Consider the following 19,430-nt stretch of genomic DNA (forward strand, 5'->3'; position numbering starts at 1 on the left):
TACTTGGGGTAATACATATTAACAGCTTTCCCCCAATAATGAGCTCCTACCAGGCACATACTGTATGTCTCAAGAGCCAATTAGCAAATGGACGTGTTGAATTGTGTCGTGTTGAACAGACTGGGAGATAGAGGGACACTGTGGATGTTTGCATCAGTACCAGCCATCTCGACTCCCTCCTGCAATCAGTGGTGAGAAACAGGCACCACTACAGCATGTCTCATTTCATATCTTTCAAAAGACTAATTTCACCTTACACGAACAGCTTCTCAGCAACACCCATTTCTCTTTATCCGCCATAAAGGAGGCTTGGATGACTCTTTCAGTTGCAGCCAGATCTACTGATATCATCAATAGTTCAGTGCAATAAGCCCCATTCTCTAAACCTGAAATGGAGGCAACAACATTTGCATGGAGTACTCTTACTCTGAAAGGACAAAACAGGTCTTATCACATTACAGATAAGAGAGAAAGGAATTTAGAGTACAGGTCATCTAGATTTCAAGCTGACTGGTCCTGAGACAAGAACTCAGAAAGTAACCAAGTTTGAGAAAACGATTAGAGATCACTACTACTGCTGTTGTTATGAAGAATAAATCCAAAGTTCAGGAAAAGAATTGAGTCTTCACTCTGCACACCACGTGGGAATATGTTTGCATGCAGAATAACAGGATCTTCTAGCACATAGCTCAAAACTAGGAGTTATGAAAAGGTTTTCATCAAAAGAGTTATATTAATGTTGTTTTAACCAGCAATCCGATCCCAAGAACTTAAACACCTTCCATAGCACATAAGCTAAAATACACTTCATAGGTGTATACCGACTATGGTTTGGCATGGGGGAGCAATTCCAACACTGCTTTACTTCCACAGTTCGTACGGGTATAAATTCTCCCCACAGACAAGACCAAGACTCCAAGGATTGCCACATTTGATCTTGTCAAGCTATTCAGATTTATGCTAAAATGAAGGGGATGAAAGAGGATGTGCAAAAAGACACTGATTGCTATGCAAACATTTCAGAGCATCTTTTGTAACGTTTGAAAAAGAGAATGGAAGAAACGAGGAGTTACTATTCTGAAAGTGAATATTTAGGCACCAGCCCAGAAAAAAAAAGCAGGAGACTGTGGAGCACTGAGTGAGAAGCTAAACAAATCAATCATTCAAAACAAGGACAGATGAATCTCAGAGCAAACTTGTCATTCTTTGTAGTTCTGAAAAGAGCAAAAAGTATATTTGAATACATGAAACAAAGCAGAAATAAAATGTGAACCCAAATAGGAGGATGCTGTGTTCTCAATCGGGTTGGAATTCCATTATATCGTTTTTGACAAAAGCGTTGATTTAACAGCATACACAAACAGGGTAGTTTCATGAAAGTTGTATTAAAAGAGTCTTAATGATGTGCCTTAGAGATGCAAAAGCAGAATACCCACGGCTAACCAGAATCTCTTCCCCATAGAAACAATGATCTGCTCCAGACACAACCAGAGGTAATTATAGACACTGCCACCCCAATAGCAATAAGTCGGGACAGTTATCCACAGCACCACGTACGCCGTTGATTCAGTGTTACCTATCTACATGTCGGCTAACAGTTTGCTTAAAGGCAGCAACAGCCGCCCCCTGGTCCAGCAGAGGCCCTCTTTTGTAAACTGTGTTACTGAATGCATACCCGTCGGAGGGAGGGTAGTCGGGAACACCGGGAGGCTGGAAGACAAAAAGAAACAAAGCCACAAAGTGAATTAGTGTCATCAGCGGCACCGCCCAGTTCACTTAATCCTGCACCCCTAGGGTCCCTGTCAGCATCCACGAGTCCTCAGGTGCTCACGGTTCTGCTATGAAAAGTTAATAACTTGTGCATTTCAAATACATAAACAGAGAGATCAAAAGAATAAGAATAAAAGTATTTCTATGCTAAGTCATCCCACTGCATTAATATTGCAGTGGGTGTTCTTTAGAAAAACCAGTTCTCTGGGGCAAGGTCCATGTCATCTCTCAGATATCACTACAGCAACACAACTTATAAACAATGGCTGAATGGCTTTAAAATAAACTGCACTGAGAAACCGCTTTGAGCTTTTGGTCTAGACATACACTTAAAGCCAGAAACCTCTAGCTAGCTAACTCTAAGTCTGTATAAGAAAAAAAAATCTTCCCAGTAAAATTATCACTCTATTGCAGGATAATATCAAGTGGCTCATTTATGTCACCCTCTCACTGAACATGACTATAGTCAAAGAAGAAATGCAAAAAGGAATGTGACAGTTGGTATAATTAAGGATTTTAATGAAGGAAAATAATCACAATTTATCACAAGTACATATATAAGAATATTCAAGGCTTTAGGATATATATTTTAAACAGCAGTCCATTAAAAAAACCCCACCTTAAACACAGAAATGATACTCTGCTTCCAAGTCAGAATTATTTTAACCACCATTCCCCAAAACAAAAGCAAGCTAAGCAGCTAATTTCTGGAGATTCTATTGAAATTGCTCATTCTAGATCTTTTCCTTATACCACCATCCAGCTGCACAAGTTAGAACAGCTGAGATTCATCAGAAACTGCCAAATCTCTGAGCCTGGTTTGCTGGTATTTTTGGTGTTGGTTTTTTGTTTGTTTTGGATTTTTTGGTTTTTTTTTTTTTTTCTGTTTGTGTGGCCACAGAAAAACCACTCACCTAATTTCTACCTCCAAGTATCTGACCTGGCACCCAGAGACACTTGCCTACGGGGCTTAGGGTTTATGAAAAGAAATTAAAACCACACAAAAGCCCCATGCACATGGAATATTCTTTAAAACTATATTATTAAGACCTCTTTGAAAAAAAATCTCAAGTGTCACCTAGCTTTACCTTACATCAAAAGACACCCAGGAAGCAGGAACTCATTCTACTTCACACACAAATTATAAGCATTGCCTTAGCCTCACTGGACTCTCTATCCCCAGTTCCCCGTTGTTTCACTGCCATTTGAACTCCTGCTTATCGCTGAGCTGACTCCACCTTGAAACCCCTCCAGTGGGAGCTGTGTGTATGGCTACATCTTAAGATTCAGGAATGGCAAGAAGAACAAGGTTCTCATGAGCGGGTTACACTTTGCCAGATGCCAGAGCAGCCCCTGCCCAGCCAAGAGGGCAGCGGCTCAACACACCCCTTTCTCCCCTCCCAGCACGGCACAGCTCTTGACACTCAGCCTCGGTCCTCAGGAGAGCAATGCCACACTGAGACACAAGGCTAATTAGCAGCAAGAGACGAACACTTAAATTCTCATCTTATTTTTCCAGCACTCTTCGTTAGATGACCTGTTACAGCAGACTTATGAAAGAATAACTATTCTTGTATCACCCACTCCAGGGCGGTCCTTTTGCTGCAGACAAACAGCATTTTGCACTCGCGCAGCTTTTTCCAGCTGAGCACCTGCAGCATTTCACGGCTATTAAGCAGCTCAGCGCTTTTCCCCCTAGGGATGTGCTGAGGAGGCACCATAGCAGGGAGCCAAGGTACCAAGGTTAAACAACTTGCCCAAGACCACATGGGAATCAGCGACAGTCTTGAAACTAAGGCCAGCCATCCCAGGTGCCACACACACAAACGCCTGGAGTCAACTGGGATTTTTTTTTTTTTTTTTTTGGTCTTTTGAAGATTAAGACGAAGATGCTAAGTCAGCACAATTACCAATCCAACCAACAGTACCACCACCAAAAAGTATGAAACCAACTCCCTGAAACACAAGCAACCAAAATCCCTCAATGTATTTTTCCCCTCCAAATTTGTTTTAACTTATTACATATATAAATAATAAATGAAATCCTGACAATCATCAGAAGAGAAAAATTAATGCTTTTCTTTTCTGAATACTTTTTTTTTTTTAATTTAGAAGGAGCACAATGTAAACAAAAAAGCCTGCCTGCATGGAAATGTAGAGTAGCAGTGAAACACTGAGACAATGTTTGGTGAGGCTTTTTTGGGAGATGACTAGGGAATGGCGTGACAGCAATGGCAACGGCTACATTTCACATTACTGTGCCCACTGACTTTACTAAATGCTTTTTTGCTCAAAAGAAATCACAGGCAATAAATCAGTTTTGGTCCATTTATTCTTGTATATCTTTGTAGGTGTAAAGCCAAACAGTGTTTTAAGTAATCAAATATGTACCATGTTATCCTCCTTTGCTTGGCAGACTTTTTACCTAGTTTGTTCATCTCTATAGCTGAATAGAGCTTTTTTTTTTTTTTTTGACTAACAGGGATTTTCATGAAAACAACGTTTTATTGTGACAAGATTTCCATGGGCATTTTTGCTAAACTCTTGCTGGGGAAGCTTTCTGTCTCCAATAAGAGAATTGCTCTGCAAGAGAAAGCCACCCCACAGCAGCCAATAAACAGTATGTTATGAACTCAGCTATACCTGTCTAAGACCGAACACACATCTCCTACATCTGAGACAAATACCCTAACCATAGAAATATTTTGAATGTTGGTTGTTTTCATGATGAAGGTTGCATGAGGTAGAAACTGTTTTTCCTTCTTAGCTTTAACCATCTCCAGGCCCCATCCCTGTACAGATGCTCAGGACCTCCCAGCACAGGGGTGTGAGCAAATGCTCACTGCAATAACTCAACATTGGAAAGCTGAACCCTGCTCAAACCCCAAAATGGCAACTATGACAAATATTTTTCAAAAGCACAAATGGCAATCAGGCAATCCTTCTGAAATCCTTCCCTTGAATCTTCTTCCATATGTGCATTTTTGTCACTAACAGATTTGTCAAGCTCACCATTATAAAATAAAGATAAAATCCAGTATCATCGCGTTAAGATGTACTCTGAATATAGTACTGCTGTGGATTGCTCAAGGAAGATAGGAAAGGCTATGGACTGAACCTAGAAAACTCTTAGGTGCACTTCCATATCACAGCTGTTAACAGGGTACTTTGGACTAGCTAGACCTTGATTTAAATTAAAGCTAGCATAGAAAAACAAAATTAAAATTTTAAACAAAAGCTTATGTCCTCCCAACAACAAAAAGCTTCCGAAACAAAAACTTTTATATGTTTAAAAAGGCAATAGCTTTTTTTTGTGAATAAAAAAGCAACAAAATCCACTTTTATTCTTAAAATGTTCACATGAATGAAAGAACATTTTCTGATCAACTCTACTGAAAAAGTAGGGGATATAATCTTAATAGTCAGCCTCTTTGCTTCTCAACAGAGTTAGTCAGAAAACGCACTCCGGTTTCTCTGAAGGCTTTAGATGGTGGTGCATGTTTCCATTCTCTAAACAGAATAGCTTATCTTTTGCTAAATTCATCACATTTCTTGGGAGAAAAGGATGGGAAAATGTTCCTGTGCAACAAGTCTTCTAATTGGCAGCTGTTTTTCAGAAGTAGGCTTAAATTACCTGATATGGCATTACTCCAATAGCACCTCCGAATACTTTCTTGCAATACAGTGAAAGTATCAAGAAATTAATGAAAGGAATATTAAATTCCACGTTTGTGAAGAAGTAGCTTAAATCCAAAATTCTTTAAAAAGTGGTGTTTTTTTCTTTTTGTCTGTGTGCCTGTGCATGGATGCGCATTTGAGAACGCTTTGGTTCAAAGTCTGTGTAAAGTATATATAATCAAAATCAATAGGATCTGAAAGCACACGACAAGAATCAAACTGAACCGTAGGGGCTTGGACTGTCCTCCCAGCTGAGGCAGGAAAAGGCACCAAGTTTAAGGAGAGCAGTAGGCAAAAGCCTTGTATTTTTCCTAATCACATTTTTGGTGGCTGAACAGGTATTCGATTTCATGTAACTTTAATAGAAGTATACTGAGCTTGCACTGATGTAGCAGACATCAGAGCATGGTTACTCCAACAATGTCACAGAGTATTTTCTTTATGAAGGAAGCAGTTGGTGCTGCCTTCAGCTAATTTACAGAACACTGTCACAAGTAACCTACCTCATTTGACAGTCTTTTCATTTCTTGCTTCCGCTGTTGCTCTGCAACGTTTGCCACGGACTCAGCCAAATGATTGAGTTCTTGCTCCTTTGGAGCTCCCATGAAGTTCAGCAAAGGAGGCTCCCAACCATTTCGGAAACGGGGGACATAAGGTGGAATAAAATGGTCTTTGGGCCAGTCCGCTCTGTATGAAAAGTAAATTAGAGATCTGTATCAATGGCCATGCAAATATTGGTTTAATACGTTTCCTAAAAATTGAAATGCTTTAGAATTTTTATTAGTACAGAGGAGAGGCTGGGATTACAGTACAGGCAGAATTGGGCTAGAACACAGAAAGTCTAAAAACATTTATTGACCACAACTATGCTCCCTGCTGTGCCCTGCAGAAAGAAACTGCTCCTGTGGTAAGGACTTGCCAGTGGTAAAACACAACAAATTTCTGTCTTGTAGCAAAGGGTGAGTAATAGAAGAATTAATCACAAACAAATCTAGGATTTGTTTTAACTGTTAGATGGGGAAAAATATTGCAATGCTCTATTTGTGTGAAAGCACCAGACAAAAGACTTCAAAGAAACAGCCTACTTTCTAAGCCCGAAAAGCAGGTATGAAGCACAGAAGCTTAGGTGGCCTAGCTACACCTAAAACAAAAAGTTAAACAATAGCTTTTACTAACAAAAAAGCCCACTCTACATGCTCCAAGACAGAAGAATTATCATCACATTTGCTGTTTTATAGTCCAGATTGATCTTTTTAAAATACTGCATTACTTTTCAGAGCTCTATTAGCATTTCCTATTGTAATACAAAATACCTAAGTTAAAGCTTTCATGCTCTGCCTTGTCACTATACATAAGACACTGTCCTGCAATATAAATTACTGTATCTTCACCGTGGAAGCAGAAACTGGCAATGTACATTACAGTCTTTTAACAGTCTCGTTGTTGACAGCGCTAAAAATTAAGGGACAAATGCTGCCAGTCACACAAGTTGCAGGAGCAGTCAGCAATTACTAGACCATTAGCAGGTTTGAGCTAAGTCAGTAACCCTTGAGTTTTATCATTCACCCCTCCTGCTACACCACACCACAGTGTACCTCTGGATACTGAGATCAATCAGACCATCATTTCTAATTTGCACAGGTCAACCAACCATATTCTAAGTGCTTCATTCCTCACTGCTCAACATGAGCTACTTCTCTTTCCATTAAACTTTTTTCAGGATGGACTAAACAAATGATGATAGTAACTTCCAAGACAAGAAGCCCATTATTTTACCCAGTGATCCATTTTCCCCACATGGGGCTCCAATCCTATGAGGCAATTTCCACTGCCAGTCCCACCACAAGCTGCTATGAAGCCAGCAGAGCTTGAAGCAGGTAAAGGTGAGCACATGGTGCTTTTCTGGGCTAAGCTCTCTGGCAATCACAAGGAGCTGCAATTCCTGCTTCAAATTGATTTTTAATGAAGTCCAGATAGCTGCGTTGGAAAAATAACGGTCAAAAACAACTGGAAACAGGCAAGGGATAGTTCAGAAAAAATGACCGCAAGAAGTTATGTCAAGAGGTTCTTGATACCATGGACAAAACAAAAATTTCTGTCTCCATTTTCTCCCTGCTTGAGACCCCTAAAATCAAACTCCTCCCAAATCCCACTGAGGCTAAAGAGTTCCTTTCCAAAAACTTCTGAAGAGTCCAAAGCCTAGAAAATGAATATTGAGTTTACTGGGGGGGTGGATAACCTGGTTAAGGTCATGTCAATCAACTTGAGTTTAGAGATCATCTCTACAATATGCAAAGGCATTTCCTCACCTGGCTTTGGTCCATGTGTCACCCAATGACATCCATAACTGTCCTTCCTCACTGGTGACAGTATATCGCAGGAAGTCTACCGTATCTTTTGTTAAGAGGGGGCTGAGTACTGTACCAGCAAGCTCTGGACCTCCTGTTGTCTGTACCACCTAAATCCAAGTATTAAAATAATACAAAGAAAATACACATTGTCAGCAAGGACGTTACTGTGAATATAAGTTACCTACAGCGCTGCTAGGAAACAGTTATTACTAACAACACCCCCCGTCCCAAACTTTGTTAGCTTCTCGATGTGTCTTAATGTCCTACAGATTAACTAAACCATTTATTGCACAAGAACTGCTGTTCTGGTCACCAACCGTTTTATATTTAGACCCACTTTTGGCAATGTTATTTTTGCTCTACTGATCAAAACCACACGTACTTCCATTAAACAGACATATGGCTATGCTTTCAACTCTCCTCCTGCATTATGTAAATTATCTCAATTTTTTGTTGTTAATTAAAAATTACAATGGCAAACTGTAACACACAAAGCTAAAGATGATTTAAATAAATGTATTCAATAGATGGGAATATACGCAGAATAATAATATAAAATAATATAAATAATATAATAATATAAATTATTTTCTGAAGAGAACCTCATCCTGAGATACACACCTTTCTCCTTAGTTATTGTCCAGGGACACAACATTTCAATCTTGTTATCCTTGAAAAGGTTACTGATCATATAAATACAAGAGTTCTGAAGGAAAACACCGAGAAAATAATAAAACCTTACCATATGGAGTGGAGTAAAGAGAAAATGAACCAGTTCAGCTGCACTAGGATTCTGGATATGGAACTTTAATTTGGCCTGAAGGAATGGGAAAATGATACATTTTAAGAAACATTTAACTTTTATGACAATAAATACTTCACATAAGAATGGCCATCCCTGGTCAGGCCACAGGTCCTCCTAAGCTCAGTGTTTTGCCTGCGACATCCACTAAGTGCAAGTGCTCATTCATCCAACCGCTTTTGAATCCATGTATATTTTTAGCACCTATTGTGCAAAACAAGAAGTTCTGCAACTGAATTATCTCCTTTGAAATTTTGCTACCTCTCAGTTTCATTAGCATTCTGTAGTTCTTTTCCAAATGAAAACTGAGCAATCCTTCTCTACTTGCTTTTTACAGTGATACTCATAACCATTTACAGATCTATAACATTCTTCCTCTGTTTGGTCTTTTCCAAGCTAAAGTAATTCCTTTGAGCGTTCTTGTCCTCCCTGTGTCTCCTTCCATTTTGCTACACTGGGAACAAAATAAGGCCAGGGAACATAACAGTATATTGATGGTATTTATTTATTAATTTTCTTTTTTTCCCTAATAGTTCTTAACATTTTCTTGGTCGATCACCATTGAACACGGATGACATTCTCCCAGGAATCTGTATTACATCAACATTTTGTTCTGATTTGTTTTATTTTTATATATGATATTTTTTCCTACCTGTTCATGACTCTATCAAATCTATCAATATTGAATTTCATCTGTCACTTTATCTGCTGTCATGAGATATTTCTACGTTCTACACTCCCCATTTTCCAGAACACCCATAAATATGTTGGACAGCAAAGGCCTCCGCAGAGGCATGTGTGAGACTTCACTGCTGAATTTACTGCACTTTGAGAACCAGCATTTTAGTCCTATAATTTGTTTTCTATTTCACCAAACAAGAATCTAAGAAGCTACGTTCAACCTCACAGGAGCTCAGTTTCTTTAAGAATTTCAGGATGTGCAACCTTGCTGGATATGTTTTGCAAATCCAAAGAAACAGAATCAAAGAATTGATAGATCTGTAGACATTATTTTGTTTTGCAAGGTGCGTGTTTGCTTCTTCCTCAATTTAATATACCTGCCTACAAACCGCATCCCATGTGTGGGTACCTCAGGGGTACCTGGTTGTCATAGTCCCTCAGATCCTTGGAATGGCTTTAAAGATTATCAGGCATTATGAGCTTAACCACTTCTCTTCCTCTGGAAGAAAGGCAGTTTGAGAGAGGTTACACACCATACTGTGTGGTTTGCTGACTTAGTTTTTGGAATAGATGGATGAATGGTGCCCATTCAAACAGGGCTTCTATTCATCTGCCTGTAACTTGCCATTTTGATTTGCTGTTCTTTAACCCGTTACCAGTTCTTCAATTTGAAACAGATAATCTCTTGTGTGTCGTCCCCCCGCCCCCCCAAAAAAAATGGTTTTCATGAACATATTGTCCCCTATCAAGCTTTTCCAAGTAAATATATGCATTTAAAAAACGATATACTTTCTCTGATAAAGCTTCTTGGAGTATTTCTTTTATTTACTGATCACCCGTTGGCCCTGCAGACTCCAGAAGTAAGAAGCATGCCAGAATGTGTTTTAAAAAGTTATAGCAGTTTTTATTTCATCTTGCCATCTGCTCCTCAAACTGCTTTTGGCTAGCCTCATTCTACTTTTACATCTAGCATTCCAGAGTGTGCCTCCAAATGAAGAAAGAAGGAGGATGTGTTTTTACTTCCAGTAACTTCCTATACATTGTTCTTCAGCCATAACAACTTACTTTAGGTCTTTCTAAAGTTTTTTTGACAGATGGTAGGCATTTTCTAGGAGCTTCCAGCATGGTGTTTTAAAACAGTTTCCATTCTGTTGGCAAAGATTTTATTCTTCTAGCTACTCATTTTATTTTTAAACTAGATTCATCATTTTATACAGTTCTCCATGTCTGACATAAAGCACCAGGAAGTGAAATTTCAAGCTTTTGTGGCTCCTGCAATGATGCTGAAGTAAAGCACTGTTACAGCACAGCCCTTCAAGAGCAACATTAGAAACCAGGTCCTAGATGCTGCTGAGCACCAAAACACAAACTGCTTCTTTTTTTGCACAGAAGATAAGGGTTCAAAGATGCGCACATTGTTCTCAACTGAAAAACTGATTTAAATGCAGAATACAGTAAGAAGTAAGAATGGAAAAAGATGAACTTTACAAGCACTACTACTGAGAAGGATCAGCATGTTCTAAGACATCCATCCCCCCCAAAACAGCAATCTTTTAAGGTCAGAATCACAGCAATTGATATGGGGTTTTAAAAAAAATACATATTCTTAACATTTCTAAATATCTCCTACAGCCCTGCAATCAGACTTCATTGCCCAAGAGGAAGAAGAAAGCTGATGTGACTCAGTGAATGCAAGAAAAATTTTCCCCGTTGGCATAGCTTCCCCAGCAACTGGAAGAGAGAGTAAATGCTTTGAAGGTGTCCCACTTGCTGCCTTCCTTTAATAGCACTTGCAGAAGAGGAGATGCCAGGAGAAGGCTCTTGAATTAGCACCTCTGCTTGTTGAGAACCTATAAAGCAACAGCAATTTGTCGGATGGAGCGTTCTGAGGCCAGAAAGGTTCTATGTAATGATGGCAATAAGCACAGGGAGTCTGATGGGCATAGCTGAATAAAACTAAATTAAGGCCACAGCTGGTGATGCTGGCAAGCACGCAACAGAGACGTGATTCCCAGAGACGTTCCTAGAAATTCTTTTACAATTTAAACTCAAATTTCCCAAGTAAAAGGCTTTAAAGAACCAGGAAAAGAAGAAACACAACAAAGCTGAAAAAGAAATACGCTCATCTAGTCACTGTGTAGAGAACTTGAGGAGCAGCATCCCAAAGCTCAAAGGCCAACCTAGGCCAGAGGTGTCCAGCTCTGCTCTTGCCTCAGTTCAACCTCGGATGGAGAAGGAAATGGTCAAAGTGCAAGACCGGTCAAGTATCAGCTGACCTATCTTACCGCGTGTCAGCCAAGAATGAAACAAGATTACATTTCCAGGTATATCAGCATCCTTGAAGAGGATACTTGTGGGTTTGCTCCTTCTGAAAGATCAGTGGAGACCAAGGCAACACAGACTCAGGCTCACAATTCCCTGGATGGAGTGACCATCTCTGCATGGCTGGCAGCAGTAGAGCATTTAAGACCCACAATGTTTCTCCGGACAAGTCACCAGGAAAGTTAGGCAGAAGGCAGAAAACTTAATTAACGCATTCCCAAAGACAAGACAACCTTCTGCAGCCCCCTCAGGGGTATCAACAATAAAGCACCTACACCCTCTGGAATAGCAGGAACCTCTAAGAAAACCCAACTTAAAAATAACTACAAAGCAAATCCATCATGTTACTGATTCCTCCTCTCCCCTTCATCTTTCACCATAATTTTAGTTCTTCACTTTGTACTAGTAGAATAAGACATAGGAAAACCAATGCAGCAAAACTGACACCCAAACTAATTTGTAGTGGTAGGGAAAACAAAGATCGTGTTATACTTAACATCAGCTATCCCAGGAAAAAACTGTTATCACATGCCTCACACCACCATGTCCACTAGCAGTCACTTACCAGAAGATTGAAGCCATGCTTGAATTTTTGGAAGCAGTCAACAAATTCATCTGGAGGTGGTGGTTTTGCACGGAGAGTAAGAACTCCCTCTGGTGAAAAAAACGAGATTTTTATATATCCATTATATGGTATATAATTTCTATAAATATTACAGGTATAGTAAACATAAATACATAATAAATTTACCAACTTACAGAATTTTGTAAATATAGAACCAAGACAGTGAGCATATTCTGTGGTCACATCTAATTAGTCACTCCCCATTGACTTCAAGCAAATGATTTTCATAGGTTTCCCTCTAAGAATATACTGCGTAGGACTTTTTGTGCTCAAAGTGAAAGAAAATTACTACATTCATGAAAAAAACAACACAAAAAGACACGTTTGCTAGCTACTTCAATGATCCTTAGAGAAACAGAATTGTGTGCAGTAAAAACTCCTACCTCCAGGTCCTTTCTTTTTATTTTTCTTAGTTTTCTTCCTCTTTGAAAGTTCAGCAAAAGCTTCAGCAGCTTTTTGAAGTTTGGTAACAAAATACTCAATGTCATCCAAAATATGGTTCAGAATTTGCTACGGGAGAAAAGAAAAGTAACAGTTTCTCTACAGAATCTATAGCAGAAATACTCCAGAAATCAAAATGACCGCACTCTCAGACACGAACAACTTCCTCGGAACAAAGTTCATGCTAGAACATTCCATATTTAGATTAATTATGTTCTTAAATTTACACACCTGTAAAGTATTTTAAATCTTAGATTTTTAAAAACTTAGGGCCACTGGACGTTTTTAAAATATGAGCAACAAGATTATTAAATTCAGATTGCAGTTACACAGTTTGTTCACACATCACATTTTCTCTCACAGCACATGAAAAAATTCTAACTATTTGAATGGGCAGCATTTTCCTAAACAGTATAACTTCATAACCTCCTTTAGTACAAAGTATTACAGCTATTTGCTGAATGTCAGAATGCAGTTTTATAGAGAAGTGCTCTTTGAAGGATTGTTTTAAATTCAAGTAGAGGAGAATGAATGAGCCCCTGAAGGCAACAGCAAAGTAGAACAGTAGGAAGTTACAACTGACAAATGGGGCAATATTTGATATCACATACGTCATAGGACCTGCCCAATGTTGTTGCTTATAGGGAAGAAAAGTTTAAGTTATGCATATACGAGGTCCACCTGTCTCCAGAAATGACCGTATGTTTATTTTCCAGATATTGCACAAATCTAAGTCCCACCAAATTGATGGAATTTTTTATCCTTACATAGTTTGCTGAATTTGGTCTACCACACAAAATTACTATTTATATTTCTAGCTTTTCACAGCAGAAAACTTTACATCAACATTCAGTCCTTTTTTTTTTTAAAGAAAAAAAATAAGAAAAAGAACTACCATCTATTCATTTTTAGGTCTACCACACAAACATATGCTGCCTGGAAAGCTTTCCTCCAGAACTGAATTTCTCACGTGGAAAAAGTCTTCCCACGAAGTAGAGCTGCAAAATTTCAGATATTAAGCAATATCGCCTATAGTGTCTCACTTACAACATCTCTGTCAATCCTTGCTGCTATCATCTCTGCTGTTTCTTCATGATCATGGTACTGTCTATGTTTTTCAACTGCAGAAAAGGGAGGAGGAGAATAAGACATCCATATATGCAGAGTTAGTAACCAACACTTCCTATACAGCTTATGCTTTAAACCTACTGCTGTAAGAAAAAGATGGACAAAACTGTTTGTACCATTCACTTTGCAAGGACTCCACACAACCTGAAAATCTTGCACCCTAATGCCTGATTCTGCCAAGTCTCACAAAAAAGCTTAGGTGTATGCTTTCAGTCAACTGAGCTGCATAAATGAAGTTAACCACAGAAGTGTGGTACCAGGGTCTAAATTAAAAAATTACAGCAGAAAGTGGCAGATTATAAACACAATGTAATGAGAAATGATCCCATTTTGCAAAATAAGCAGAAAACTACTCCAGCAGAAGTAAGCAAGAAAGAGTGTAGCCATGACTTCAAAGTCAATTTTGATGTAAAAAGTAATTAGCAAAAAGGGTTGCCAAGTCTGGCAACATAGAAACGGGAGGTAATGATGTGATAGAACTGGTATTTCCAAATAACAACGGAGAGAGTCAGTGACTCTTATTTGAAAACAACAAGGGTTAACATTTTGAGAAATGGTAAGTTTTGCATTTTCAAGTCACACTAAGTACTGCATTGCATTTGTTAATAGGTGGGATTTTGGCAAATACATTTTAGAAAAGATCCATATGAGTGGAATAAAAGGAACTGCAGGAACTCAGATCCACAAGTCGTCCGGCAAGACACTTGACAAACTAACAAAACTTTTCTGAAGTGAGGAGAAGTCAGCAGAACAAACTATCCTTTACTCAAGGCAGATGTAACACTGTAGATTAGTAGATGAAAGCATTCTTAATATTACAGATTTCTCTGAAGATTTTTAGTTGTTTTCTTTGCATAGTTGTGTACTTTGTCGAGTGATATAGATATAGTTTAATAAACCAAAAATAATAAAGACTCCATGGTTAATGACTTCTAATTCTAATATTTTAGTATCTACTATTAAAAAAACCCCAAACATCCAAACAAAAAAAGGCCTCACCTTAACCTTAATACAGTCTATTTTACAGAAGGAACTTTCTTTTTTCTAAAGAACATTTTTTTCAGAGAAATCTGATCAAAATAAAAATATTTCCATTAAAGATTTAAAAAAAAAAAAACAAACCCACCAAACAAAAAAATCCAAGCCCATTAGAAATGCTACAGCATTCCTTGGTTAAGGCTTTAAAAAAAAGAAAAAAGAAAAAAAGACAAAAAAAAAAGAACTAGTTTAGCCATACAGGCCATTATAAAGATAAATGTAAAATAAATAAATAACGCTGATCTCTTGTCACCTTTTAATCCCTAATTATATTTTTTAGTTGTCCAAAATATCTGGCCTATGCTCTCTCTATTACTGAAGAGAGCATCATTAAATTATTAGAGTTATGACAGCACTGATTAGTGTGAATGTTACTATGTTCACAAAAAAGCCCAGGTTAAAATCGGTAGGCCACACCACCACCCAGCTAAACACAAGGAAAAGCAGCTCTGAACAGAAATTCAGAAAATGGATAAATGCAAGGAAATGACAAGTCACATTATGACAGTCAGGTCTTATTCCCTAGATCAGGCAACGGTGGCTTGAGGCATTTCAGACTAGACGGGGAGAATAACCCTGTCTGCTCTCAGCGAGGACAGAGGGGTGCCCTCGTACAACCATTTCTGTATCTGGATTCAATTACTGTAATCTTTATGAAAGTGGTCTTTCCAAATTATTTTTCTCATTACTAAGGATCATAAAAACCTACTGCCCAGAACAGCTGTTTGTCACCGCGCTGTGCAGCAGCGGGCTCCCAGAAATACTCACGCTCCCCCTGCTCTGCAGCCCACGCGGACCACGCCGCCACGCGGCTTCTCACGTCCACCTGGGTGATGGTCCCCGGCGGCACAGGGGCAGGCGCCCGCGGTGGCGGAGGGATGGCGCTGTCAGCTTTGGATATCATCCTAGAGGAAGAGAAGAAAGCCCAGAAGTGACACTTGAAGGAAAAACATTCTATTTTCTGGTGCTTAAGCAGAGAAGACAAGGAGGCTGTACAAGGACCTCTCCTACTGTTGAACATACTATCGGCTTGCCAAGTAAGCAGTACTCAAGACCATGATGTATAAATAAGTTAAACTTAGTAGGAAACCCACTCCATGCTGGGGTTAGCAAACCTTTGTCACCTGACCACACGGGAAATCCCCAAGGAGTGCCACAGAACATAATGTCTAGAGATCTGCCAGTTTACACAGGTAAATTCAGTGGCTTGGGTTTTGTAGATGGCATTTTTACCACCATATGCAGTTTACTGGCTGGACTTCCATTTTGTGTGAAATTTTTCATTAGAATTTATCTTTCAGCCATTACATGTTGAGTATCTAGTCCATAAATTTGACAGCTTGTCAACCACCTCTACCAACAAAACCAATTAAATTTACAGGTTGGTTTTCCTTTTTATTTCAGTGGCCTGTTCATCCTGCCTAAATACAAATGTACCATCCCATCATAGACTGTATCAATTTTCCCACTTGCAATTTTCCAGTTTTCCCATTCTTAATGTAGTTTTAAATACCATAAGAAGAGAGGTCTTTAAAATCATTCTGCAACTTGATACTAACAGACAAAAAATTGCCAACAACTCCTGTCACATACACATCCTATCCCTTCCCCATGTCCCTATTTAAAAGCAAGATCTTCACCTTAAACTCTTCTCTTTATAATCCCATCTCATTCATGGCATTCAACAACACCACAAAATGTCACGTGTTATTTGGTCTTTGAACACCGAACAAAAAACAATGTTTCCATCACTGTTCCTTCCTCCAGTTTCCTGGGCACTCTTCTCTGCATGTCCCACACTTCTACTTGTCAGTAACCTTGCAGTGGCTCGAGAATGCAATGTCAGGGAGGAGGGTCTCTCCCCGTGACCCATGCTAGCACGCACATGATACAACAGCGAGTAACCAGCGCTGAGCTGTCATGCACTCATGACCTCTCGGCCTCAGAGCCCTCAGAGACTGATATATCAGATTATTTTTCCCTGCTAGATGTACTGACCTATTTTCTCCTCCCAATTAAATCTCATTAGTTTCCCAGCACATCCAACATGTCTGAGTGTTATTGAGAGATACTATCAGGACACAGTTACATGCTAACTTTTCAACAGACTGCCACCATAACCATTCAGTATCTAATATATTTGTGTCCTTGTTGTTATACCTCTGTTGGCTATCTCTCTTTTCTGTATTAAGCTTCTCTGAACCCAACAGACTCTTTTCCCCCAAGTTTTCTTACTGGCATAGAAGGTTTTGCTACTAGGGAAACAAGGAGTCTTCAGCACCGTTAAACAGGCAGGCAGGAAGATTAGTCAATCTTCAGTTGCTGTTTTATTTAACATCTTTAGATCCCAAACCCTTTTAGCAGAATCTTACTTACTTGGAGTTATGGGGCATTTATGTTTTTAATTTAAATTCTGAACTACTTGACCCATATGCAGAACAGAGACATGCAATGCTATTCTCTGGCAACTGGTATTGATGTCAGCTGTTCCCCTCACTAAGGTGGAGTCAGGAAAGCTAAATGTGATGCTATAAATTGAGACAGCATGAGATAATTATTAAAGCAAGGCCTCTACATGTGGTTTTGGAAGCATATTACCAACTAGCAATAAAGAGTAAAAAACAGCAGGCAGACTTGGAGAGCTTCTGAATGCTGTAGCACTAGTTGGTGATCCTACATAGTGCCAAGAAGTTAGATTTTTACCTCAGTGTTTCAAGCCTCTTCTTTTGTTTCCCACTCTTGCTGTCACTGATTGCACTTTCAATATCTTCATGAATAAAGCTAGCCTAAAGAGACAGAAGCAGAAACCATCAGTTATCAGCTATATCTCCTCATGAACTTTTTCTTACGGCATCTTTAGATTCCAGAATCCCTTATCAAATCCCATTTATTTAAAAGTTCTGGAATAAATTATTTTACACATAAACAGAACAAAGAAACACACAATGCTATTGTTTGGGAGTCAGTATTTTTGTCACTGTTCCAGTCTCAAGCATTATGATCAGATGAGTATGTCATCTAGATACCAAATTTGTCTGAACAGCTGTAATTCTCTCAAGGCAGCCATTATTGAATAAGTTGTTTTTTCCCCTCCATGTACATAATTTTTGTTTTTCTCAAGCATGTTAGGGGAAAGACATACTACTAAAAAAAAATCTACTATAGATAGTAGAAGCAAAACTACTATAGATAGTTGCAGCATAAAGGATTAGGACAGTAACTTGTAGTGATACAGTTTCCTTTAAAAAATAACAATAGCCTCCAATTTCACTTTGATTTAATAGAAGACGAATTTTTCAGAACATTTCCTAATCTGTAGGTTCCTGCCTCTTCATAACTGTGGTCTGCCTCCACCAGTGGCCCACAAGTGAAATTTTGATGCATGTCTAAGGCATTATTTTAATAGATCTTGCGTTAAATAGGTCACAGCTTCCGTAGGATTTAGAATACTCTGTTACACGTCTTCAGCTGACAAATTAGTTTCCTACACAGGCTGTCAAAGTCCAAATCTGTCAGTGTCTGGCTCACTTTACAAGGTCCACGTCTTTCTTAGTACCCTCATAATGGAGAAGTATGTAACTTTTGGAGAGGAAGACGTAACTTCTGCTGGGACCAGAAGATTGTGTTGAATTCAGGATCCAAGGGGATTAAAGGACTTCTCAGGCAATAATGAATTGCACTACAGAATATGGACAGGGGATACATTAAGGTTAAAGAAATAATAGAAAAAGCTTAAGGGGATTTGAGGAACTTAAACGCAGAAGAATTCCATTAATCATACTCTTGATATTTAATGTTTAATTTTTTTTTTGTTTAGAAAATATTGAATGCCCTAAATATTATTGATTTTGACTAATTTTTATTGCAGAGGCTCCTGAGGTTCATGGTAACTTCTAATCAAAAGCAGGAAAAAGGCAAGGGAGAAAGACCTAGCCTTTCAAAACCAGCCAAGTCTGGTTGAGGAACAAAAGCTAGGGTGTGGTCACAGACTCAAACAATACCTCAGAAGAAAAGAGAGATCCTGGACTTCCAAGTCATCCTTATGTGCTCTGCATTTTTATTTGTACACAGACAAACAACTTCAAAAGATGAAAGTCTGAAGAAAAGAGACCACCTCTACACTTCGGGAAGGGGGGTCCAACCAGACCCCAACAAGGATCCCTGCATTATTTAACATAATGCCACCTGAACTTCTCACAGGATCCCAGTTTCCACTGAAACAGCAAATTCTGTGCAACTAATCACGCAATTAGCCAGTCGTCTTCACACCACTCTCACTATACCAATTTCAAAACGGTTGCACAATGTGATTAGCAATCTGTTGTTTTAAGACAATGATACAAACTACTACAAAGGAATTAAAAAATCCTTAAGAAATTATCAATTGGAATTTAAAGAAATACCAATTATATAGTGTAACTAACAGAAATTAAAATTTATAACCATGGAAATACGGAAGTATTGAAGAATATATTAAAAAATTTATGCTTGTGGGAAATATTTTAATCAGAGACAAACAATCTCTTTCCTTGTTTTGCCCCTCCTGCAAGTAATATTTTCTTTTTCATTAATCTCTCCAGCAAAGCAGAGATGC

The 19,430-nt window shown here is 38.7% G+C and overlaps 1 protein-coding gene across 1 annotated transcript in view; it reads right to left on the reverse strand.

The window, feature by feature from the left end:
• Positions 1–19,430, reverse strand: part of EPS8 (epidermal growth factor receptor pathway substrate 8) — a 136,013-nt gene that overhangs the window by 19,952 nt on the left and 96,631 nt on the right. The window contains exons 8-16 of the mRNA XM_059816288.1: positions 17,540–17,622; positions 15,605–15,741; positions 13,718–13,791; positions 12,613–12,739; positions 12,170–12,258; positions 8,542–8,616; positions 7,758–7,906; positions 5,952–6,135; positions 1,577–1,710 (exon numbers count right to left, since the gene is read on the reverse strand). Of these exons, the coding sequence (XP_059672271.1) occupies positions 1,577–1,710; positions 5,952–6,135; positions 7,758–7,906; positions 8,542–8,616; positions 12,170–12,258; positions 12,613–12,739; positions 13,718–13,791; positions 15,605–15,741; positions 17,540–17,622 (1,052 nt within the window). The remainder of the gene's footprint in view (positions 1–1,576; positions 1,711–5,951; positions 6,136–7,757; positions 7,907–8,541; positions 8,617–12,169; positions 12,259–12,612; positions 12,740–13,717; positions 13,792–15,604; positions 15,742–17,539; positions 17,623–19,430) is intronic.

Source organism: Gavia stellata, chromosome 4 (genome assembly GCF_030936135.1).
Source record: "Gavia stellata isolate bGavSte3 chromosome 4, bGavSte3.hap2, whole genome shotgun sequence".
Taxonomy (NCBI): Eukaryota; Metazoa; Chordata; class Aves; order Gaviiformes; family Gaviidae; genus Gavia; species Gavia stellata.